The sequence below is a fragment of the Diuraphis noxia genome, unplaced genomic scaffold (assembly GCF_037042655.1).
Source record: "Diuraphis noxia isolate RWA-SAM2 unplaced genomic scaffold, SU_Dnox_SAM2 contig0002, whole genome shotgun sequence".
Taxonomy (NCBI): Eukaryota; Metazoa; Arthropoda; class Insecta; order Hemiptera; family Aphididae; genus Diuraphis; species Diuraphis noxia.
In genome coordinates this window covers 27,270,748-27,297,749 of record NW_028301712.1, presented here as the reverse complement: position 1 = coordinate 27,297,749, position 27,002 = coordinate 27,270,748, and the positions used below count along the sequence as shown (strand labels likewise).

The 27,002-nt window shown below is 28.0% G+C and overlaps 1 protein-coding gene across 2 annotated transcripts in view; it reads left to right on the top strand.

The window, feature by feature from the left end:
- Window positions 1-27,002, top strand: part of SP2353 (EGF like, fibronectin type III and laminin G domains protein pikachurin) — a 79,654-nt gene that overhangs the window by 30,228 nt on the left and 22,424 nt on the right. For both annotated transcript variants that reach the window (XM_089220176.1, XM_089220175.1), the window contains 4 exons: window positions 7,500-7,701; window positions 7,772-7,916; window positions 10,243-10,432; window positions 13,184-13,320. In XM_089220176.1, the coding sequence (XP_089076302.1) occupies window positions 7,500-7,701; window positions 7,772-7,916; window positions 10,243-10,432; window positions 13,184-13,320 (674 nt within the window). The remainder of the gene's footprint in view (window positions 1-7,499; window positions 7,702-7,771; window positions 7,917-10,242; window positions 10,433-13,183; window positions 13,321-27,002) is intronic.

Sequence of the window (27,002 nt, the reverse complement as noted above, 5' to 3'; positions counted from 1 at the left end):
GCAGTCCATCATTTTATACATTTTTTCTATATATTTCAGATAACGTAGAAGCAGAAATATTTATTTTAATCAAATTTTTTTAATATCATATGTAATTTATTTTAAGTTATATAAGTTGTAGGGCATTTTTCTTAAATTATAATTTTCAAAGAGCATATTAAGAAAAGATTTTTTTATTATTAGATTTATCATTTACAGTGCTCGTTAACGTAACACAAATATGTACTCAAACATATACTTTTATATCCATACCTATATATAGGGTTATACAGGCAATAACCGTAGATAGGTACAATTGTTGGTGTCACAACTCTCACAAACGTGCAAATATAAAACTCTTAAAATAGTTTTTATTAACATTCTATTAAAATTGTATAGCTTATTTTTAATGAATAATGAAATGATAGGTAATATAATTTTTTAAGAATGTCATATTTAATTAATTTAATGGCACAATTTAATATCTGTTATGTATATTTGACCGAATTTTTAGAGTTTTGATTTTTTTTAAGTCATAAACATCTTAACCCTAATTATTATGACATAAGATAATAGGTATTTTATTTTTATGATCATAGTGCATTTTTTTTATATTTAACAGTTTTAAATATATAGCTTTCAAATATGTCATTATATTATTGATTTATCAAACAGTTTACAATATCTTTAATATTTTTTAATCTGAAATATGTAAGTCAAATCAAATATCTTAGTAATAGTTTATATTTTAAGTATAAATTAAAATTTCAAACGCAAAATAAATATATTAACTGTCTATAATTTGCTTAGTTTTATGTTAAAATCAATTCCTACAAAATGTACACTATATAAATCTCTAATAAGGCCCATCTGACTTTACGTTATGCAAATCTAGAGGTGCGCTAAACCTTCTCACCGCATTATCCGATTTATTCATCAGTCCATATCTCTTCGCCTTAAACCATCAGCCCTTTGAAATGTAACCATTATCTTCATAAATATTTAAAAACGGAAACTGTTGACTAACTAGCCAAAAAAATGACTATAATATATTAATATGTAAGTTTGTAATAATTGTAGTATGTAGTTTTTGAGTTATATAAAAATAATAATTTGAATATATTGCAAAATTAAAAGAAAAATTGTAAATGAAGATATCATGTATTATATTATTCATAATTGTGTCGTTTATTAGTAATTACACAATTATAGGAATAATAGTTTTACCATTTTTTTTTTTATAAATATATGATGATATTGTAATTATGTATAAATGGTATTCGTCTTAAAACTTTAAAAATAATATTTATTAAAATATAATGTAACATAATATCTATTTCAACATCTTTCAATATTAGCGTTTTTAAATTTAGGTATTTCAAATTAAATTATAAATTCCTTTTTAATCTTACCCGATAAATGAAATCAAACAATTATTGTAAGTTGTAACATTTAGTTTTATTTTTACTATAATTATCATTATAAATCTCGGTAAGATAAAAAAATACTAAAAAAACTGATCTGATTAATCTGTGTATTTAGTTTATGAAAACCCCTTTTGCAGGCCAAAATTATTAGGCTGAAGAAAAAAGATAATTTAATCCCATTGATGTCCAGCTTAGTGAGCTAATGCAATTAAAAAAAAAGATTTACATACAAACTGCAGTAAGTTGAGCATTATTATAAAGATAATATCACATATTGTATATTATGTGAACGGTTCAATGATCCTAAAGTTTGATATATCAGTTTGGTGCATTATTATTTTTAATTTATTTAAGTTCAGTAGAACGATGACAATAAAACAAAATAAAAATTTAAAATAAGATATTTATCAAAATTATTTATTTGTAATTTATTATACTAAATGTAGTAGGTAATATATAGTTACAAACTATTATTGAGCAATATAAAATAAATAATAAACTATAAGTTAACTTCCGTATAATTTAATAATACAATACACAGATAAGATATACTTTTAATCATTTTCGAATCTAGTAGCTTTTCACAAACATTTTGAATTTAATTGTTAGTAGATTTTATTTTCACTATCTAATGGTATTTTATTCAATATTTTTTTATAATATGAATTGTAGTTGAATACGAGATAATTAATTTACAAATTTTCCTAGTCCGTAAACTAGAATAGTGTAAACAAAATATTAACGTAGCTATTATACGATATCATAATTTTCAACCTATCCATGTATAAATATCTAAAATATTTTGAAATCTCAACTTTATTTTTGTAAATTTTCTAAATTTTGAATCTCTAAATAATAAATCTTAATTTCTAAACATTTTTTTTATAATATTATTACTTAAAATGCAAGTTTTTGAGGGTAATAGAGAGTTATGTTACAACTAAAAAAGAAATAAACAACGAATAATAACACCTTAAAGCAGATAGAGTTACATACAAAGCTAATTAATTCATAAGTCATAACAATAGGTAGGAGAAAACTTTAATCAAAGCTTATTGTTAGTTCTGCAACTAATAGATTATTAACATATTGAATTACTAAAGAGTTCAACTCTTTTTAAAACTATTTCATTGATTATAATATACCAATAGTAAATACTTAAAATATAGAATTTATTAATTTTTATTATAAATAAATTATCATTAATAAAAGTTGTATTCCCCATAATAGCTCTATGTCTCTGACAAGTTTAAAAAATCGTTTACTTTTCCTTAACGTTGTACTAAATTATATGGAAAATATGCGATAATCACACGATTTAGGTAGTCAGTTTAACTTACAACATTATTGAGATTGATGAAATATAACAAAGACGTGATGTACCAGAGGCTTGTATTTGATATAATATGATATGATATATAGATGTCATAAAAACAACGGGTTGTCTTACGCGTTAATATGATATTACATTTAAAGCTTTGTAATTTGTATTCTGCCATATGCATTGATCAAACTACGTTATACAAATCTCAAGATTATATTTTAATTCATACAAAATGCACATAATAATAATAAATAATTTCCGATATTATTAATGGTGATTTTGGTGTAGGTACAGATTTTATCAAAAAATATTGTAAATATTAATAATTCTAACAAATAAACTAATATAATATGTAACTAATAAATAATTTAAAATCAAAACAAAAGTTAGTTATCTCTAATTATTACTTATGTATAATATTATTTTATGTAATAACTATATAGTTTTTGCAGTATACTTTGGTACAATTTACTGAGTAAATACAATTTTTCATTATTTAATTTTTTATACAGTTTTACAATAAATTATTAGGTAATGCCCGCTGTACATAAACCTGTAACTCTTTAAATATTTTCTTATCGTCACTATATTATTTCATAGCACTTATTTTGTTTACACGGAATAATACACGCCTACACACATAACGATACTGTTCCTATGTTTTAAATTTATATGCAATTAGAAACATATAGAAATATAAATCATCAATAACTAACCGCATATAAACAGTTTTACGTGATACGTGAGTGTTTACCTACATATAAGCACTGTTTATAGGTGCCTATACATCATATTGCGGTTTCGGTATATTCGGTCATAGGTACATTCCTATGGGGGTGTGCACTGTATGCTAATAACAACTGCAGGTAACGTTTTGGATGCGTGTCAAATATATTTTTGGCTTGCTCGGGGTTTGCGTGACCGTCTTGTACTGGATTGTTGCGTGACCGCACCCAATAATTCGCCCGGATGTATGTGTCGACCACCCCGGTGACCGGACAAAGGCGCTTTGCGAAAATAAACCCATTAGGGTTTACTGATATTTTATATGTGTACTACCTATACACTATACTGTACATATTATTATAGGTATAATGTAGATGGGTGGGCACTCTATATGGTTATTCATGAACCGATAACAACAGCGTGGCTTTTTACGTATAAAGAAAAAAATAGAAATCGATTTCCCTTCAACATATTTTAAGTAGATATTGATAACAATAACTATTTTGGCGAAAAAATACCATCATTTATAACTCAAAAAATATGCATTTGTATTACATTATACGTTAAACTTATACATTTAGTAATCAATACCTATAATTTATAATATTTATACAGCACAGGTACACAATAGGCATGTATCATGTATAATATCCTGGATATTTTCACCGCCGTGGCATAATAATAATAATAATAATTATTATTATTTATAATTTACATACATAAATGGCATAGCCACTATGCGCTGTATGTCGTCGCCGACTGATACACACACACATAAGCACAACACATCTTCGTTATTTTTATATTGTTTTTTTTTTAAATAATTATTTCGTCGTTGTGAATTATTATATAATATGTAGATTAAGTTAACGCGTTATCGACCGCCGCCGGCTCGCTTATGCCGACTATATTAACACGGCCGCCGTGATATAGTATTGTATCAAAAATTGCCTAAGCAGCACCGGCGTGCTCAAAAATATTATATATTTATTTGTAAGTCACGAATCGACACTTATATTGTGCGGCGATAATCGCCATCCTTTTTATTACTATTTATTGTTAGGCGCGAATCGCCAGTGTATATTATTTTATTATTATTATTTCAATACAGTGTGTGTATTGTGTGTTATTATAATTATTATCAATATAGGATAGGTAGCAGCTGGCCAGCCGAGCACCGTCATATCTGAGAGCTGTTGCACTATTATTATTATATCTTGTTACATACAATCATTTTGTTGGGCCAGGAGGGCCATCATATTATTATCCATATTTTTTATACTTGATGTTGCTGTGATTTATATTTTTTTTTTTGTATCCGTGAATAATTATTTATTTTGTGTACAATATAGAGCAACTCATTTTTACTAGCAACCATGTTACCTTTTTTTTTAGTTTAAGTCTACACACCACACAAATACACACTCACACATCCACCATACACTAGCACTCTCTGATCTTGATCGGCGATCCCGTCCTTAGAGTCACATACACACTTTTACACAGGTCGGTCGGTATGTGAGTATATAAAGCGAACGAAGCATTAGGCGACCGGGCGTCACGGCCTTTTTATTATTCATTCTTGGCCCGAACAGATATATAACATTACATTAGTTACATTCTCATTAACAGATATTTTCTAAGATTGTTTAGATACAATGTACTTAATCACAGTTTAGAGGTAAATTTTTAGTTTTACATCAATATTAATGTTGGCTGTCTAAGATTCTCATCGATATACATATTAATCGTAACCATCTAATGAAATTTGTGAATAGCCGTAGTTAAAAAATCATATTTAAATACAGCCAAAGGTTTTTAATAACCATTTTAAATATTCTTTTAACTTAATTTTGAATTAAAAGCTATTTTAGTAATTTTCTGATCACTTATTTTAAAATATCCTATTCACTAGTGGCAATGGTTATTTATAATCAAAATCGTACTCTTCTTTTTTCGGCTGATTCAATTTTCAACCAAATTTAAAAGAGGTCAATTCCCTGATCGACCAAACCAACAATTTTAATATCTTCCTCTGATATAGAAAATATTTCTTTTAGATTCTGAACGAAGTGATGAATTGATTTTACAATGATGTGTGTTTTTTTGTGTGTGTGTGTGTCTGTGTACAGCATAACTAGTCGAAATAATGCTTCAATTTCAAACTTTGGGGTTGGTTTCCGATGTAAAAGTGAATATCCTTGGTGCAGTATAGAGGTCAAAAGTAAACATTTTCCAACAGTTTTTTAAAAAATCGAGAAAAACGGGAATTTTTACGCAAAACCAGTTTTCGACCAAATCGATTTTTTTATATGGTTGTAATTCAAAAACTAATCACTGTAAATACTTGAAATTTTTACCAAATGTTTATGTTAGTGTTATCAATATATAGGTTAATTTTCAAAAAATTTTGACTTTTTTTGAGATATTGATAGACCACTGAAATTTTCGATTTTTATGAGAATTTTTTTTGAAGTGTCGGTAAAAAAATTTAAGATGACCAAAATATTGAAAATTTAATACAAGGTCCCTTATGAGTTGTTCTATTGTAGCTAAAAAAAAATTAAAAATCGTTATTCACAATTTTTTTTTTTATAGGCGTTTATAGTTCAAATTTTTAAGAAATCTGTCGAAAACGCGAAAATTTGCAAGTAATTTTGAAGTTTAAAAATCATAAGTAGCTATAGGGAAAATTCGATGCATCATTATAGGAAAAATTTTAATTGCGTTAGAATTTCAAATTTTTACGAAATAGCATAATGATAACGATTTATCCTAAAACGATTTTAAACATTTGTCATTATTCAAAAAGTATAAGTCGTAGATACTTGAAATTTTTACCAGTTATTTAGATTGGCATTTTCTTTACATTATTTAATTTTCAAAATATTCTGACTTTTTTTGAGGTATTTATAGACAACTGAAATTTTCAATTTTTCTGAAAATTTTTTTTTGAAGTATCGATAAAATTTTTTTGGCCCAATCAAAATACTTGAAAATTTAATACAAAGTTTCTCATAAGTTATTCTTATAGTGATTAAAAAATTATAAGAATACATATGCACAATTTTCTTTTATTAGCATTTGAAGTTCAAATATTGACAAAAATTCGTCAAAACCATGAATATTTGCAAATTATTTTGTAGTTAAAAATTCATATCGTTGTTTGTATTTATATCTAAAGTTAAAAAATTCAACACTAAGTTTCACATAAGTTTTGCTTCAAATAGCTATAGAGAAAATTTTAAGCGTCATTATAGGAAAAATGTTTTGAGCATTTGAGTATTAAATTTTTATGAAATCAGGTATATGTATAATCTATGATAATATAAGGTATTTGAATTATGATAACTACATGCAATATTTTTGGAAAAATTGATTAACCATGCCTTATTCAAAATGCGTCCTAATTGAAAAATAATATATTTGTTTCAAAATAGAATATATGACAATATCTAAATATAATATATCCTAGACTGACAAATCATCTCCGTTCAGAATCGTTTTTCGTATACAAGTATTATTAAAAACATAAGTTGTATAAAATGTTCTATGTATGTTATAATGCAATATACAAATTAATAAGGTATAATATATATATTTTTTCAATAATTATTTAACCAATATCTTCAAAAATTATTATAAACATACTCATACTTTGTTCAGATTTATAAGTGAATCTATTTTATTTTTTGCATAATATAGAAAATTACTAAAAATTTAAGTATAACCAGTAAGTACCCAGTAACATATATTCTGATTCAAAAATATGCCCCTACCTACCATAATTATTATAAATTTTTTATCAATACAAATTCTTTATATTTTATTATAACTCAAATATCAATTATTTATTACATTTTTTTATGATTAAATTAATTTAAATTAATTTCAGCAATTATTAATATAATAATATTTGCTTATACTATGCTCAGTCTAGTATAATATTTTTATAAGAATTACAATTGTTATTCATTATTATATATTCATGTTTTTTTTTTCAACGATGTGAAAATATATTTATTTTTTATATTTCCCTACAGCAAATCCAATTAGATACCCAAGATTCAATGGACGTAGTTGGTTAGCATTTCCACCACTCCGAGGAGCTTACAAACACGTGCAGATAAGTTTAGAATTCAGACCAGAGAGCTGGGATGGTATTTTGTTTTTAGCTGCTGAAAGAGATGATTTAGTAGGAGATTTTATGGCTATTCTGCTTCACAATGGCTTTTTGGAATTTAGGTAATTTAAACTTAAACTAATAACAATGTCATTGTAACATTATTAGTAAAAATTACATTTTTCTTTACAGATTTGATTGTGGATCTGGTTTGGGAGTAGTTAAATCTGAAGAAACAGTTATTTTAAACCAATGGAATACGCTATCTGTGTATAGGCATAGATGGGATGCGTGGATCCAATTAAATCGTGGAAAACGTATTGCTGGAAGATCAAAAGTAAGTACAATCATACATTTTAATTAAAGTAAGATTACAAATGTAATGAATGTTATTTAAATGTGCGAGTATCTTTTACCTGCACAAACTAAGGACAAAAGTTTAAATATTTTTTCTATTATGGTCACTTTAAAATGTTCTGATATATTTTTTATTTCACTTTTAATATAATTAAATGTAATCGAATAAAAACCTAATCAAAAGGACCAAGGCCTAGATCCCTCCAAAAGTAGTCTACCTATCAAAGTAGTGATATCTACATTGCAGTTAAATCGTAATACATTACTTTTTAATAAACCAATCATTGTCCTAAAGAAGATAATACTTACACTTTTAATAAATTTGATTAATTTATCAATTGTATATCAGTATATATATATATATATATATATATATATTAATTAGTCCAAATACACTAAACCTCATTGAGCTAGTATATAATATACAGGGTGTAACAGAAAGACCTGACAAAAAATAAAGATAAATTATGCTAATTCAACGTATGTCAAAAATTGTTAATATTATATGATAAGTAAACAGTTTAAGAAATATACACATGTCAGGAAATTCTCAAAATCATATATTGTATATTAAAATATTATATTAATTGATTTCATAACAACAAAACACAACTACTCAAGACACAAATAATTTCCTTTTCATTAATTTATTTTAACTTGGTTAATAGCCAAAAAATGGTAATTTACATTAAAATACTGAATACAAGGTATCTCTTGTTTGAAACTATAAATTAAGATTTAAATACTTAAACATTATAAATTTATAAGTTATAACAATGTACACCTTTATGTTTTATTTGACGTTTAACGGTATACAAATTATTTTAAATTAACGTCCTGTTATGGAATTTTTAATAGCATAAATTATACTATTATAGTGTATAAATTTTAATGTAAAGTGTTGTTTGACTGACACTAAAAGATGAACTTTCGTTAGCAAAATAGAAGGTGTTTTTGTTATCTTATTTATAATATATTATATATGTATTTAACGTTAGCATTATAATTTTAAAGATATAGATTTCACATAATACTAAAAAAATGTCTGTTTTGTTTAATGAACTATAATACTAGCTCAATGTTGGCGGGTAGAAAAAATAAAAAAATTGTTAGAAATATAATTTCTATTCATAGTTTTATTACTTTTTTATGTATATCTACAGACCATAGTTAATTATATGAATTACAATCGTATGTAATTGATAGTTGAAGAGACTGGATTAACCATTGCCACTACAGACAATTTCTCTGAGTGCTAAATGTTTTCAAGTCACCAAATATGTTTGAATATTGTACAATCAATCAAAACTTCATACTTTTTTTGGTATCTTTAATAATAATAAATTGATTAAATGTAGATCAATTGAGACTATTTAATATGTCATATGTAGCGTTTACTATGTAGACAGTTGAGTACTTACTAACACAAAAAATATTATTATTATCGATAGGTATTTATTATTATTATTATTATTATTGTTATTAATTATTTGTCATGCAGACAACAGACATGCGGTGACAATGTAAATGCATTAACAGTAATTTGATTTTTTTCGTTCGACTCCACAAAAAATGGGTACTGTATGGACGCAGTTAAAATCAAAGCCTTTGGGCGCATTTCTCTTTATTCCGGCCCTGAATGGAAATTTAATATTTGAAGGTTAAAATAATTTTACTCAATTTATACATTTAAAAATATATCTACCTAATATTAAATAAGATATAAGTACAAAATTAGTTTTCCTAACGAGATTTTATATTTTAGAATAAAGTTAAGAAATGAGCTCTTTATTCGTGAAATATATTCGTGGTTACCTATTCATAAATGATTACTACAATTACCTATAATTATTATTTATTCAGTGTAGTTCTGTAGCTTACAGTTATCTACAAACCATGCTGTTGGTGTCTACATATGCACACACACAATTGGATTAAACATAAATTATAGAAATTTTAATGTACCGATTTTAAAATAATTATTTTATTATCTACATAGATACCAAATACCCACACAACTACGCAATATTAATTTTTTTGTACATTACGTGATGTATATACACTTTTCTCAAGGCTCCACTGAACTCTTGATATAATACAATTTTTTTCTATCGAACTTTGAGTATTTCAGTGATGTATCTATTAACATTACCTATTACAAATTTAATGAAATAGTATTTTTAATGTTCATTTTAAACATTAATGCCATAAAATGCGTTTTGCATACATGACAAATGAATAAAAAATAATTAGAATGCTGAGTTCAATTTCACTATTCTAATAATAGTTTTTATTTTTACTCTTAGGGTTTATTCTCAAGGATTACGTTTCGAGAGCCTGTCTTTATCGGCGGTCGAGGTAACACATCTGGGCTAGCTGAACGGTTCCCAACAGACCGTGGATTCGTTGGTTGTGTTCGGTTGTTACAAGCTAATGATCACAGATACGATTTTGGTGAAACACCAGCTGGTGATACAGTCAAATCTCAAGAAGTTGGTAAGTATCAACTTACACATTTGGTTTTCTTAGACCCCCTCTTAATCACCTTCAAAATACAATATGAAAAATATCGATTATCGACAAATATTATCCATTCATAAGCGTCGAACAACCTATTTTTTTATATTTATTGGTCTTAAAAATGCAATTTTAGATATTCAAAACGACGCTTGAGAACGTGACCAAACTTTTGAATTTTAACGATGAAAAAATATATAGATGTTCTCTTTTTAGCAGTTCTAAATATAAATAAAGGAAATTAAATAATGGGAAAGGTCCTCTAACGAAACTTTAAACAAACTGCCAAAACTGTTTAATTTGTGGACAGTGAAAACTTTTCATTCTCCTTAATCTACGTCTTCTTGTTCACTAACTTCGCAAATTATACCGGATAGAACATATGGGTTACTTGGTGATGTCATTAATTATTTTTGTCTGTTTAAAATAACAGCTTATAATTTTCAAAATGGAAGTAAAATCATAAAATCGCTTTTGAGAAAACCATTTTAAGCTATTATTGTGATCATGGACGTTAAAATATTTAAATTTAATAAATTATATTTACAATGCTATTATTTACATTTATCATTGTTCGTATTCTAAATCTAAATGAGTAATAGGTTTATTATAAAGATATTTATGGGAACTTAGTGCCGAATTGAACGACATGATTTATAGTTTATATAAATTTCTAGTTAATATTTTCAAAATATTTATTTATTTACTCACCTATGTCTTATACCCTACTAACTTTAATTATATAAACGTAAAAATTGGTAATATAGTATACATCACAATGCTCTATTTATTTTAATTTATATAATACCTTCAAATAACATAATACTACCTAATATAATATATATTATGCAAATAACAATCAAATTTATATTTTTAAGTTTCCATTTATGATTCTTCCAGTAAAGTCACTTGAATTATTTTATAAGATAATTTTTATTGTGACATAGTATGTATACAAAATTACCGTCATCCTAAGTTACAATTTATTGGTTGTGATGTGTTTATATTATAGTAATGAAACGTTTACTCCTAAACTTATTGTGCTGATTTTATAAAAAATATTAAACTCAATGGTCTTTTAGTAACAGTGTTGAAGTTTAAATATAAAGACGTTATAAAAATTAACAACAACAAGATATAAGTGTACTTTAAATATAGACGGTAGACGAAAAACCAAACATGATTAGCGAAGATGTCGTGTAGTACATGTTTATTAATTTATATAGATAATACTATACTAAAAGCGGTAACAATAAGAGAGAGAGAGAGAGAAAAAAGTTACTAAAACTCTTTGAGTAAACATTAGATAGAAGCTTTTGAGGTGAAAGTCGAGGACAGCCGTATACTCCCACCTTCCTTTTAGCCAGCGTTAATTAATTTTCTAGTCATCCGCTTTACCGCCGACGTTGCTCGTCGTTAGTTCGTGTCTTATTATTAATTTAATCGGTTGGGAGCCATGACAGAGAACGAAAAAAGACACAATTCATTCACTCGCTTTTTAATCTTTTCAAAATTCTCTGAAAAAATGCTTCATGTCTTATTGACGTTGTTTTACTTTATTGATTACTTGGTGTATATAATTTTCATATTAGAAATTTTTATTTTTATTGTTTCGAATTGCGATAGTCAATTTAATTGAGTTTATTCATGACACTAAGCAAAATTGATTCTATATGTATACCTAATATTATAAATCATCTGGCAAATTTATTTATAGAGCAACAAATATTATCTATGATTTTTTCGTATAAGTTACGCAACAATAAATTATATGCAATCTTTCGGATATCGGGTGAAGATTACACTTTATGCTTGTCAATGTTTCAAATTCCCATTAATTTATGATAAAAGAAAAAAATTGCTACATTTATAGTCAGAACACGCCAAAATCCGCTCTATACGAATTTTTATAATATTCAATAGTCCATGATTAAAATAAAACTTTTAGTGTTATAACGATGTTTCTATAAATCTATATCCCAGTTAGAGTAAAATGAAACGATGAGTACATTTAACACTGAAATTATGGCTGAATAATTTTAAATAACATTTAAAATTTAAGAATAATAGGTTTTACTTACAAATTGCATCTAAAAATTAAAAGTTAAATTATAATAATCATATGATTTCATCATCGCTATTAAAAATTAAAATTATTTTTACGCTCGTTTAACATAGTACATTAACATAATATCATCATGCCATATTGTATATTCATGTAATTTAAAAATATTATAAGCATACATTATTTTTACATGGACTATAAACTACATGAAACATAATTATGTCAGTAATTAAATGAAAATTATTGTTGGTATAACCGCGTTAAATTTATTAATAATTGTATGATAATATAAATGCTTTTCATCTAAAGTCTAAACAAAGTATACAACTTTTAAGCCTGACGCTGCTTCTTTTTTTTAAATCAGATCGATTAACCTCGGGAAAAGTAATGTTCTTACGATACCTACATATATCTTGAACAATGACATTGAAGTATTGGTTTCTGATCGATAACCTCGCTTTGTAATTTGTCTTTGATAAATGGTACTGTAATTTAGTACACGTGGGACCGGCAATGACGCAGTAGGGTTGTTTTTTTTGTTTCAAATAGAATAAAAGAACATCAAAAAATTGATTTTGTGAACTAGATTTGTTTAAGCTCTATAACTCATATCACTTAGCCAATAACTACGAATAAACAATTTTGATAATAATTTTATTTTACAGAGGAATGCTCTACGGACAAGTGTACAAGATCTCCTTGTCAACACGGTGGAAAGTGTGTAACAACCGCCAATTCATCATTATGTCTGTGCCCTCTTGGTTACACTGGAGATTTATGTGAAACGATATTGGACTTGCAGGTAAATATCACAAAAATAAAACGCACTCCATGTTTATATAATAGATAAAAATAGGATATATATAATTAACTATATACTTAAAAAATATTAGTTACAAATTTACAGTATTAGATTGTTTAAAATTTTAACTATATATAAGTACGTATTTTTATCGTTATAATAATAAATATATGTAGAACTGTATAACTTATCATTGATAACAATGATAATTCGTTGAATCAACATAATAATCATTGAAAAAAAACACAATTGATAATAATAATAAGTTTACTCGATGGTTCGAAGTTATTTTTTTAAATAAAAATGTTGTTAAAAATCGATTTATGGATAGAATTCTTTAATAGTAACTACATCATTAAACTAAACATTTTAAAATAGATATTCAGTATTTAAAAATTTCAAATGTATTATTACAAGATTCTTATTTTTTCTAAGAACAATAATGAAAATCTTAATTTATAACTATATCTACTATTACAGTAGATACATTTTTATCGAATTAATGCCACAGAAAAATAATACCCCAACTATTCAATAAAATACTATTTATTTAGGAAATCATTTTTACTACAAATGTAAGATAAGTTTTTTAATAACTAAATTGTTATACTTTTATTTAATATTTATGATCGACTTTCGTCAACCAAGTATTTGAGTATTTATATTTATTTACATCACCAAAAAAAAGAAGGAAAGAAAAGAACCTACAAAACCTGATTGATTAAGTGATGAAAATAAATTTAATGTATTCGTGTATATGTAACCAATAAAATACTGAGTAAATATCAGTGAGTAAATACCAAGTAAAATCTTAGCAAATTATCATAGGTACTTTAAATTATTTTGATAAATACGCATAACAATTCTAAATATTTCTAATAAAATATTGAAAAATTGTTTGTAAAAAACTTTAAAGTATATGTCTTACTATAGTATAATATTATCATCAGAATTATACATTAATAATGACAAGCGAGTAAGTATTATTATTGAAACTGCAGTGCTCTTGTCATTGGTATAGAAACAGAAAACGAGGGTTGTATGTTATTTAAATTTTGCACTTGCATTTATTGATTTTAAGATTGAACAATTGCATTGTAGCCTAGTTTTAATCTTCCTTCATAATTTTCTGTGGGGTGGTATGGAAATCAAAAGCATACAAGTCTGAAAAAGGTTAACGAACAGATCGAGAGAACTTAAGAAGCTTACAAAATGTCCTATGCAATATGATATGCTATATTGTATTTTGGTATTATTTATTGCAATTGTCATACATTTTATTGTACAATATGCAATTCAGTATATCCTTTTTCAAATAAATTTTAACATGAATACTTAATATGTTATATACCTATTCGTATTACAATTAAGTTTCATGTATTTTGTGTAAGTTTTGTGATAGTTGGTGCTTAGTTGTGTATAACAATAAAGGTAATAATCACTCTAAGGCCAATTCTCTAACAACTTAACAATAAAATCTCTAAAAAATATCCTATAATATCAATAATATAGTATCTATAAATCAAATCATATATAAGTTAATACTAATTATATTATTCATTATTATTATCTCCATTATTTATGAAAAAGTTTAACGCTTTTGTATTGTTAATGAACCATAAATTACAATTTTATTTCAAGCTAAAATTATTATTCTTTGTCTAAATATCTAATTTCATCCAAATTTAAACTTATAATATCTATAAAAAATAACGTTGGTTAATAGTTTTTATTATAATTTGCGCATTTAATTTATAATATAAAAATATTTATCCAAATTAAAGAATAAGAATATCTTTATTGATCATAAACCTCAAAAAACTCCTTTCTAAGATTTTTTTGTACAAAAGATAATACCTAACAAAAATCTTTTGTGGACATGATACTTTCATGAGTTTTTCCACTTCGCGGTTTCCGGTTTTGAATAAATACGAGTATTATTTACGCACCATGGTTATTGTCAGAACCGTATAATAAAACGTCATCACAATTTTTAATGTAAATGATTTACAAAATGTAGGGATTATTTTTTTCGCTTTTGTTTGGTTTAATAAAATATTTTAGGACTTAAATATTATTATACAAAGACCATAAAACTGTATTATATATTGGTAAATGTATAAATTTTAACTATTTAAGATTAAAAATTATGCACATCATGGATGTATATGGTTTTTAGTAACCACCCTTATAACTGCTTTCATATGGTCCACTTCGCAAATACTTAACTTTTATTAATGTTAACACTAGAGGGAAAAAATTATTTTTATACAGAAGTATAAAATATTATTTCATTTTTAATAACTTCTTACTCGTAAAAATGCGTTATAAAAATGCCTACTTATTAATGGATTTAAATTAATATACACTTTGTATTTATTTAAGTAGTAGAGGTACATAGTAATCGCTGGTCTAAAAAAAAATAAATATAATTTCAAAGTGCTCTAATTTAATATATTTGTAATAAAAATTTTATAACTTCTACATAATATAATCAATAATCGTAAAATCTTAATGTAATATCCTCATTTATAAACAACTTAATTAAATACAATATTAAAAAGCGGAGTACTCACCACGTTCACATGAGTTATCAATTAAACAAATCTTACTATTTAGTACAATTTATATCGTTATTTGTCAGAAAATGCGTCATATTAAATCGTAACAAATAAAATAAAAAACCAACGATAACTATTTTAAATAGTTTAAATGGTTAAATGGTTTAACTAATAACTATATAGGTTATAAATATTAGTAACATACTACAAAATATTAAAAATACAAATAGTATTGGATTATTCCCAATGTTGTATTATTATTCCTTATGTACCAATGGACATATCCTAGAATCTCCAAATTTTCATTTTGAAATATCATGTATTTTAAAAAAGTTCAAGAGGAAACTGCTGTTCCGTAGCACCAAAACATAAGCTTTTACCTAGCAATAGTCAATCTGATCTCGTTTCCTAAATATATGATCCAAATAACTTTTTAAATATATATTTTTGTATACATTTTATCAGTAAAAATATCAATCAAAATTACAGCATGGTAGGTATATAGTACATTATTTGCCATAATATTTTACCTTCGACGATGTAATATTTACACTAAATACACTTTTATTTTTATTATTTTTAAATTTAATCACATTGCATGTTACCTATATAATACATATAGTACCTATAGGTATTATGTGTATGAGTATTTACAACTGTACGGTCACTATTGTGTTCGAATTGAAAATTGATTTTAAAATATGGTTTTTAATTTATATAATGGCGAGTGAAACAACAAAAACGCTGTACGGGCACCGTAGCTACTGTGACTTAATTAATACCAAATGGCTATTAAATTACATTATTGTCATTTAACGACCAGTGGGGCATGAAATGGTGGCATATAATAATATTATAATATCCTAACGAGTGAGAAGGGGCCGTTTATACCACGCACGCACGTAGCCCTCGTATGCTATTACATAACCAAATTGCCTATCAAAGACGCCGTTGTGCGTAAATCTGAATAGGACATATTATCATTATATAACCATATAAATGCAATCCCGAAACCGCATTTGCGCCACACGTAACTCTTATTATTATTGATATTAGCCCATTTATAATGTTGAGCAAAAGAGTACACAGATAGGAAAAAAAATACTTATGCACATATTATTTTGTTTTAAAAAGTTATTGATTAAAAACGAATGCACAAAATTAATGTCAACATTTTGAAAAAAAAAACATAACAAAGCGTGATCCAACACAATTAAGACAAATTAAATTGTAATATTCATTTTTTAAATGTATGAAATATATTGAGTTTATAACATTTTTTTTTTAAATATAAATATTATTATCTATAAGAAACAAAAAAACCAAAAAACGACTAAACTTTCTGTTTCTTACCTCTAAAATATTATAGTATCACAAATTTCATATTTTTAATGGAGTAAAAAAAAATCGTTGACATATTTAACAAACATTGAACAAAAAAACTTGCTGGCCACGTTTTAATACTTTTAGATATGCGTCAGTTTATGTTCTCGAAATGTTTAATATACGAAAAATTGGTGAGAAAAAAACATGCTAAAAAATTACATCATTCAAACAAAAAAACTAGTGTATCTAGTACTTAAAAGTATTCTAATTAATTACTTATACACTATGTTTTAACTATATCCAAAATAGTATAAGTAAGTCATACCAAAGTTCTAAATTTATTGATACAAGTTAAATATTTTGATTTTGAACGAAAACGTTGACTTAAAGTTTGATTTATACAAACACAAAAGATTAACCCATCTCGTCTAAATAGGTCTCCATGGAAACACATAATATATCGTGTAAAGGATTTGCACGATCCTTTCCCCCACACACCAAAAACAACCGCCATGCATTTTATATTTCCATGGAAACACTTTAAATTGTGTCGAAATCTCATTGCACGAAACTCAATTTTCGTGGTTAGTGAAAAAATTTGATTAACAGCCTCCACACTAATGACGCATCAAATCAGTAACATTTTTAACGAGTGTATCTGTCGCACAACCTGCACAATAATATATTGAAAGACATCAAAGGGGGAAAAAATACCATAAGGTATATAAGGCGCCTTAGATACATTATCTGGTACGGTGAAAGATTTAACAATGCAAATCGTATAACATGCCCGAGTGCGAACTAGGTATTATAATATGATAATAACATACTTTAGACGTCGAAAATCATTGACGCCAGACACTAATAAAGTGTGGATTAACCTGGAAGTAATTCAGATCCATTTTGTTTTCATTTAATAATGAATTTATTCAAATACTGATTTTTGAAATTTCTAAGTTTGCTTGAGGACTATAGTCTTAAATGTTTGCACATTTAATACTATTCAAGAAGTGTCCTATGGTGAAACTGAATTCTTGTTTTAAACAAGAATCACATTTTATTCGTTTGAATTGTCAAGCAAATTAATTTTTTTTTGAAAATGTTGACGTTTAAATATTTTCAATCAAAATTCCAACGAATAATTTTTGAGTTAGTTAATTTTGTGTAGGTACTAAATAAAATGGATCATAAATATATGCCTGAAAGATATGACCAAAAACACGGAGTTTGAATCGCTATAGGAGAACAGAACACTTCTTAAATGACAACTAGGATACAATAAATTTAAGTATTTGAAAATATGGTCCAAATAATTAGGTGTACTTACGAGAAAATTCCAAAAATCATTATTTAATTAATTTTGGTTATTAGTGACTACAGTCGTACTCGTATTTCAAAGACGCTTCGAAAAATGTAAATTGTGTAGGTACGTTTACTTGTGACTATTTTTAATTATTTGAGTACTTGTTTGCTTACTAACGAGATCTTATATGCCTACTATATTCATGATCCTGCAAAATATATACGAAAATACAAGTCATATAGTTAAATTGTGGCGGATCATTTACCTAAATTATGTACATATTATTGCTTATTAATTCATTATTAATTCATTATTAACTTTCAATTAATTATAATTTCGAGGTATAGTGTAAAATCCTGTGAATAGGTTACCTAACGGTATAATGTATACATTTCTTAAATGTAGACTAAATATTTTCAACTTTTAATTTTGTATTATGATATACTATCTAGTATTTACATAGAAAGTATTTTAATTTTATGCATTATATATTAGTAACAAAATAAAATCTATAAATTTCGTATTTTTTTTTAATTTTGTATCAGTGTATCAACTATAAGAAAAACATAATAATATGAGAAAAATAAACCTTGTTTGTCAATCTTTAGTTTTTGATGTATAAACAAAAATTTCAGCAACATAAATCGAAATAAAGTTAATTTCTCCTCTTAGTTGAGCGAGAGCCTCACCACCACCATCATCGACAAATGCTAAGTGAGGTTCCGTTTAAACGGCGTATATCAATAAATTAAACCAAGTATTTCGGTATAAAACATTTCTTAGGCGATATTTTATTTTAATAATTAATTATTTTAAACATGTACATACTATGAGCTATCACCTACAGCTCTACAGCTTCGTAAAATAATGAGTTTTCAAAATGCATGCATTCAGCAGAATTTCAGAATTTCACGTAGGTACTCTGCTAGGATATATTATTATCGATCTTGTATAAATGATATCCATATATGTATATAGCCTGGAGACAACGAAAGGTTCAGACCGAGAACACGATTTCTCTTTGTACAAATTAAACGTGATTCAGACGTAAAAATGAATACCTAGGCACCTAAAGAGAAACGTGAGAATCGTCAAACGTCTAATAATTATTGTACTGGCATAATTTTGGCGAAAAAAATGTCGTGGTACCACCTATCTACTATGTGTTAACTACACGGACGACCACGAAAATACTTTTTCTATATACCTTTACACCTTTTTATAAAATACTTGGTAGTTTTACTACAACACTGGAGACTCTTTAAATTATACTCGCACCGATGCCCGATATGTTATCGTGGTGATCGCGAAAAAGTGAGAAAAAAAACTAGTTAAACATACAACAGCAGTTCTTTATTTATTCTTCAAACAAAAAGCGCTTCATCTCAATGTACAAACAATAAGCGATGTTCGAAAAAGTTCGTTCCCGTGTCCCGTCGCGCCTAAATAGTATATAAAGCCCTATGTATGTTGATTGTATAGGGATACAATCAACATACATTTATATTACCTACTTATTTTAATTTTTAAGCCACAAAGCCGACGACACGTTATATATAATCTCTATACATATTATTATACGTGAATAATATTTAAATACCACTTAGATTTATTGAAAATGTCGGAAAAGAGAAGGTTTCCATCTCTATATATTATCTATATAATATGATCTAAGACAACGACGAATATTAGCGGAATGTTGGCAAGCCACCGTCGTTCTTATTACTGTATTTACCAACCACCTCGTGAATGTTGGATCGCTTTTGTCGATGTTCTCTATAGAGGTGCAAGAAAAGTCAACCTTGTTCGATATATCACCTAATCTTCGACAAACGAAACCAATACTGTAGTGGTGTATTTTTTGGATGAGCGAGGTGAACGGGTTCCCGCGCTTTAGATTTTATAGGTGGGCAAAGTGTATGGATTGCAAACCGTACTTTACGACACGAGCAATTTAAAATATAATTATTGTAGATGTGTGAAGGGAGGGGAGGATTCTTTTAAAATCAATAAAACGTTCACAATATTGTCAAACTGCAGAACCTGTATGCATAAACAGTAAACACCGTACAGTATATTATTGTACATACACTACCATGTGTTCGAACACGATTTTAATTTCCACATCATCGTTATATACTTCAATATTTAAAAAAAAAAACAAGAGATAATAGTATAAACGAGCGAAGTCGCTACTATTGTAGATGCATCAGACAGTAAGACGCCTGACGGACCAGCTTAAATCTGTGTACCATCATGTCTCAAAAGTGATTTGTAATTTTCGAAAATTCTTGTAACATATTACTAAAATGTATTATAAGCATATATTACTAGAATTATCATTGTATGCGTAGGTATAATGCTGTAATATTCAGATAAAATTCAAGTTTTATATGAATTCCGAATTCGTAATAGAAGATAATTCACCACCAGTCACTCGCAGTTTTATACAACGTCGTCTTTGACAATACGAATACAAAAAATTGTTGAAACAATATTAAGAGGTTATTTTCAAGCTATTATTATTATGTATATTAAGATATTTAATTATACAGTACAAAATTCAAAGACACTATACTGTACCACTGCTATCTACGAACAATAGTCACATACGCGAGCGAAATTTGCTCACTTATCAAAGAAATAGAAAACGTCTAATTATCTTCGAAAGGAAGGGGCTGAGGAACATAATATACGGTACGACTGGTCCGAGATATAATTTAGAGTTGCAAGCACTTAAGTGGAGAAAAAAAACAAAACTACAGGAGCTATATTACAGGCCAAATATTATATCATACATAAAAGGTAAACGTTTAGAATGGTTTGGTCATGCATATGAAGAGAGGACGGAACAGCAATGAAAGAAGTTCTAGTCAACACATTTAACAAAAAACATCCATTAGGAAGACTAAGGACCCGATGGGTATATGTTGTGATTCGAGACATCAAAAATATAAAAGAGATGACTCAATTTTTTACGACGCATTTATGACAGAGGGAAGTGGAGTGGTTTTGTGATGATGACAGCGATGGCGGCCCTTAATGGGCTGACAAGCTGAAGAAGAAAAAAAGAAGTAAAATATTTAGTTCGGTCGTTCGACGCTGTCAGACAAAAATTTCAGACGTAGCGTTGACGTCGTCGCCATCGTACGCGCATGCCAAACCATGAACGTCCTCGGGGGAAGAAATATGGGGCACTTGCCTCCCCTAGAATTTTAAATTTGTATTCAAAAGCATTAATTGTAATGAGCCAATTTAGTAAACATAGATTACTTTTAAAATGTAAACATAAAGTGTAAAAGGATCTTCATTTATTTTTTAAATTAATTCTACCCCCAACTCCTTCCCTCGAAAAATGTCTGGGGACGCTCATGCATCGCAAGTTAGCATTTATTGTCGTGGAATAAAAAAAAATTCTACTCGACGTACGATGTTATTATACCCGACTCGTTGTACAGTCGTTAGTCGGTGACAAACGGCGCCGTGCCGTCTCTTACAAAACCTACCGAGCACAATACGCCACGCATCGTTTACTGCGAACGGCACTTTAATTTAGTAATGATTACGCTATTGTTGCGCATACAGCAAACGTGTTTCATTTCGAATTCGAACGGTAGCTGAATATACTGTGACTGTCAGCTTTGATCTTACAGACCCGTATAAACACACAGCACGTGTTATAATATAATTATACGAAATTGCAGTAGGTAACCAATATTGTACAAGAGACAACACCCTAAAATAAAATTAAAATAGTATTCATAAATAATCAATTGAAAACGTGCACGAATGAAATAACTATAATGTATTGTGAACAATTCCCGGAAGTGCATGGTTACTAATTATAATGTATTATAATATTACACTTATCAGTAATATTACAACAAATCCAAGAGTAAATAAATAACGAAAAAACTCCACTGTCGACTAAGTGTAAACGTTAAATAATTCCATTATCTGTAGTATGTTCTGTGTTACATGCTATAATGACGTATAGAACCATGGTTACGAGTAATGACCTATGGCCGAAGTTTATAAATCAGCTGGCCACTAGCTGGCTGGCAATACATATTTTTTTTAAATCACATCATCTAATTATTAACAAAATATCAAAAAGATAAATCGTAATATCTAATATCTCGAGCATTCTCATGAAAATGCTAAGATATCATGTACTTAACGTACCTACCGTACGTTTCGCTTCAGAAAAAATAGTAAGGGTGGGTTCTCTAAAATGTCTGAAAATGTTGTTTGGACACCTCTTATAGCGTCCTTACCATGATGATCACCGAGAGAGGGACCTGCAGTGAATAACAACACGCGGAGTGACCGATGAGCGTAATATCTCGAAGCACCGCGCTCCGGAAGCGGGTGACGCGTTTCGTCGGGCCGGAAGTGTGTTTATGCTTGCAAACGTACGCGTACACTAAACTCGTTTGCCGATCAGATACCATCGCTCTGCACGACGACAATTTATTAAGCACACCGATGAGTTTATGCACTCGCCAACGTCACTGCGAAAACAGTTTAAAACCATGGCGGAGATGGCGTTTTCCCGAGACTGCAGACTGAACGACCGAGGAAATTATCACAAGGTTACCCGCCCGCTAGCCAACGCGCGTGAGTAAAATATTTTTAAAGTTTTCCATTTCGAGGCCTGGTAGATAATTATTGGTGCACAACTCAACATGACGTCACGTCGATGGCAAAATTAGTTTTCTATTTGGACGGGTTGTACAACTAGTCGTATCGTGTAACAGGAATGCCATGGCCGGATTTTTATCTAATCCGGCCCCACCGAGTTTTCCGTACTCTATAATAGGCCCACTCATAAACTTAATAACAACAACCCACATCCATAGTCTTTGAAAGTTCAACATCTCGTCTCCATTTTTTCAACTTTTAACTCATCTTAACATGGTCAACGGCCCAACATTTTAGCGGACCCCTTACTTTTGTTCGGTAACTCATTGAGGCCAATCCAGTCCTGGGTATAGGACGTACCACAACACTGACGCTGCTGTCATTTTTTTTCTAATAGATATGAATTCCTAATCACTAACCAGTGCCTTAAACTATAAATGATCAAAAGTTAAATATAATAATAATATTAATATTTAACTTCTTCGGTAATAAGTAAGACTATCTCGGTTTTATTTATCCTAGTGCAGCAACGAGTAACAAAACTATAAATACACCTTTTATGTGTAATAATTTTTTTAAGAAAATTCACATTTTCGGTTAACATGTTAATTTGTCAACGAATTCAAGCCTTGTATTATTATTTATTATTACTATAATTTGTGTATCGATTACGATTACGTCTTTCTTGCTATTTATTTTTTTATATGTTCTTACCGTTACTGGTTTAGAATTTTAAAGAGATTTATGATAAAGTAAAAAAAAAATCCATAACATTTTAGTCATTAATAATTTCATCGGTCGCAAGAAAAATAAATCTGGAATGCAACTCGATTGTTATGATTTTTATAAACTTTATCTGTCCCATGCGGTTTGAATGCGCTCATTTAACATCATCGTTCTTTCGTACACTCACATTTTACGTGTTTCGCGTCACACCACGTGCCGTTCATATAATAATATATTATACCGATGTTCGGCACATCGTTGGGAATCGATTTCACAAATATTTCAAACACCCACGGGCCACGTCTCGCTGGTGGCATACTTACAACTATATTGCAGTACCCTGAATTTAGTTATTGCGTATGTATAAGAATAACAATTTAATCATATAAAAAGGTTAAGTAACATATAAAATAAGAAGCTGGTATGTAAAATTAGGTCAATATGACAAAACAAAAATAGAGAAAGACGCCATCACGACAGTGGCAATGCGTTTTTTTTTTACAAGTAATAATTAAAGCGTGGAGTTTTATGCAATTGTATGTCTTTATTCCTTTCCACAATTTTTGAATTTTCGTTAGTTGTAATCTTAATAAATCATAATAGTTCAAAGCTTAACATTTTTTTTTTTTTTTTTGTTTATTCGATAGTTACCGCAGATGAAATATTAACTTAATTAAAAATATAATACACATTGAAGCGAACATTTAAAAAAAAAGATATAAAATAATATTTTGTTAAGTATAAAATTCATGAATAAATGTTGGCACTTAAATACTTAATGATATTGAGATAAAGATAATTGTATTAATTAGATTTAAAATTATAAGTTATTTAATTTGTTTTAAATTATTTTAATACCTCGTTAATTTATATGTTAAAAATAATTATTATTAAATAAAAGTTGTACTTTTTCATCGTATTACTCAATTTAAAATTGTTTTGCCTAAGATATTTATTGAATATCTTCACGATTTTGACTGAATATTATATTGCATATTATTTTATTATTTATTAGTGTTTAAAAATCCGCGCTCTAGACCCTGGGTTAATGACAAATCGGTCGTCGGGTGAAGCGAGTAGATTATACTGGTAGGGAGATTTTCTCACCCTTCGTATGTTTATCGATCCCATTTTAATTATTCAAATATAAACTATTATTCTTGAATAATATAGTTAAAATAGTTAACATTAAAATAATGAACCAACGAATGAAAGGCGCTCGTAAATAATTTAAAGGAAATTAACTGAAATCAATAATTACAAAACAACTAAAAAATTATATAAATACAACTTTACCAGTTAGAGTTTCGTATATAAATAATACATTTATCAGGAGAAAATGTCAATGGAAGGGGGAGGGTGATTTAACTTCCCAAAACCACTCTTGGCTACGCTTCTATTAGTATCTACTGATAACCTGACTCAACCTGAAGATTGATAGCTAATTATTATTAAGAGTTCCATTAAAAAGGATTTAAATAATTATTCTATTCCATATCTAAATTCATATAATATCATTTAAAACGAAAAACACACTACTGTCATCAGACATATTTTCCTATATTGTTTGGATAATATAATAATAAATACATATTAAATATACCTATGCATTTTCAAATTTGATTTATTGAAAGTTTAAACTAATAAAGCCGTTTTTATAACAGTTTAGACTTCCATATCTGTGCTCTGCGTTTCATTTAAGTATCGTGTTAAGTACTAGTATTTATTTTGAATGATAATCAATAGCGTGTACCTACATAAAATTTAGATTTAGTGGTAGCAAAAAAATAGAATATTCATTTTTTGTGGGAGGGGGAGAATCTCAGTGTCAAAACTAGTACACAAATATTATGCACCATTTCCTATACAAGGAATCTATTTCAAAGTATAACAAAAACATCAAAACGCGTTAACTACCCATATGGACAATACTATTTCGGATGTTTCACAAAAAAAATATATATATATATTTAAACGAAATGCACAATTTTCAAATAAGATTTAAAAAGAAGAATTATAGTAATTTTATCTGCATCGTAATCGTGTTCAAGAAAAATTGGTTCCGTCTCGGTGTAGTGGACTCCTAGGAAAGGCTTGAACATACGACCCGTCATGCCATCGTCAGTCGTCGCCAGCACGACAAAATCATTATCACACGTCAGAACAAATTTCAGAATTAAAATTATATTTTTTTCGCACGACGGCGTAATGACATGCTGTCGTGGGGCATATATATTACGGGAAAACCCGTCGGGTCCCCTCGTGGAGATTAATGACAACCGAGCAGAAGACGACGACCGCGATGACGTGACCGTGGTTTAGGCATGGTTTAAATGCGGTTTATATGTGGTTTAGATGTTTTTTCTATTACGACGCGTCTTCTTGCCGATGATTTGCTGCCCTAAATAAGAGCCACAGCTGTTGTAGCCGTTGTACCATCCATGAACAGTTGTTGTTTTTCGCGATCCAGACGATCAATAATCAGTGATGCCAAACACGTATTCTGCGCAAACGCCCCGTGGTCTGTAGATGTGGCAAATATAAATATTGCACGACGAAGCGATGAACGAAGAATATTAGATTAATTAACCTAAATTAACCTAACCTAACCATATTACCTATAAAATATTATTTATTTTTATGTATTTATTTATCTAAACCAGCTGATGATAAAAACAATATCGTTTGAAAAGGGTACAAATACGTTGTCCGTATGATACAAAATAAGTGGTTGAATTATGTTCACGCATGACACAAAGCCGGGTATGACACTTAATTACCAATCCTTAAAACCAAATAAAGATTTACAATGATCTACGAGTAGGTACTTCGTATAGAAACATTGAGCTTTTCACAATTTATTGCCATTTTAATAAAAAAAAAAAATCGCTTAACGAAAGAACTTTCTGTGGAATACTTTGAACAAGCATTTATTAATCATACTATTATTATTACTATTACTATTATTATTATTAACTTTTTGGTAAGTGACTTAATCATTTCCGTAAAAGAATTTTCTAAATACACACATGTGTGGTCTTACAAACATCGGAAAATCAAGACAAATAAACCTTTTACAGTTTTACCCAAGCGTTTGTTTAGTATTTCAGTAAAACGATCTG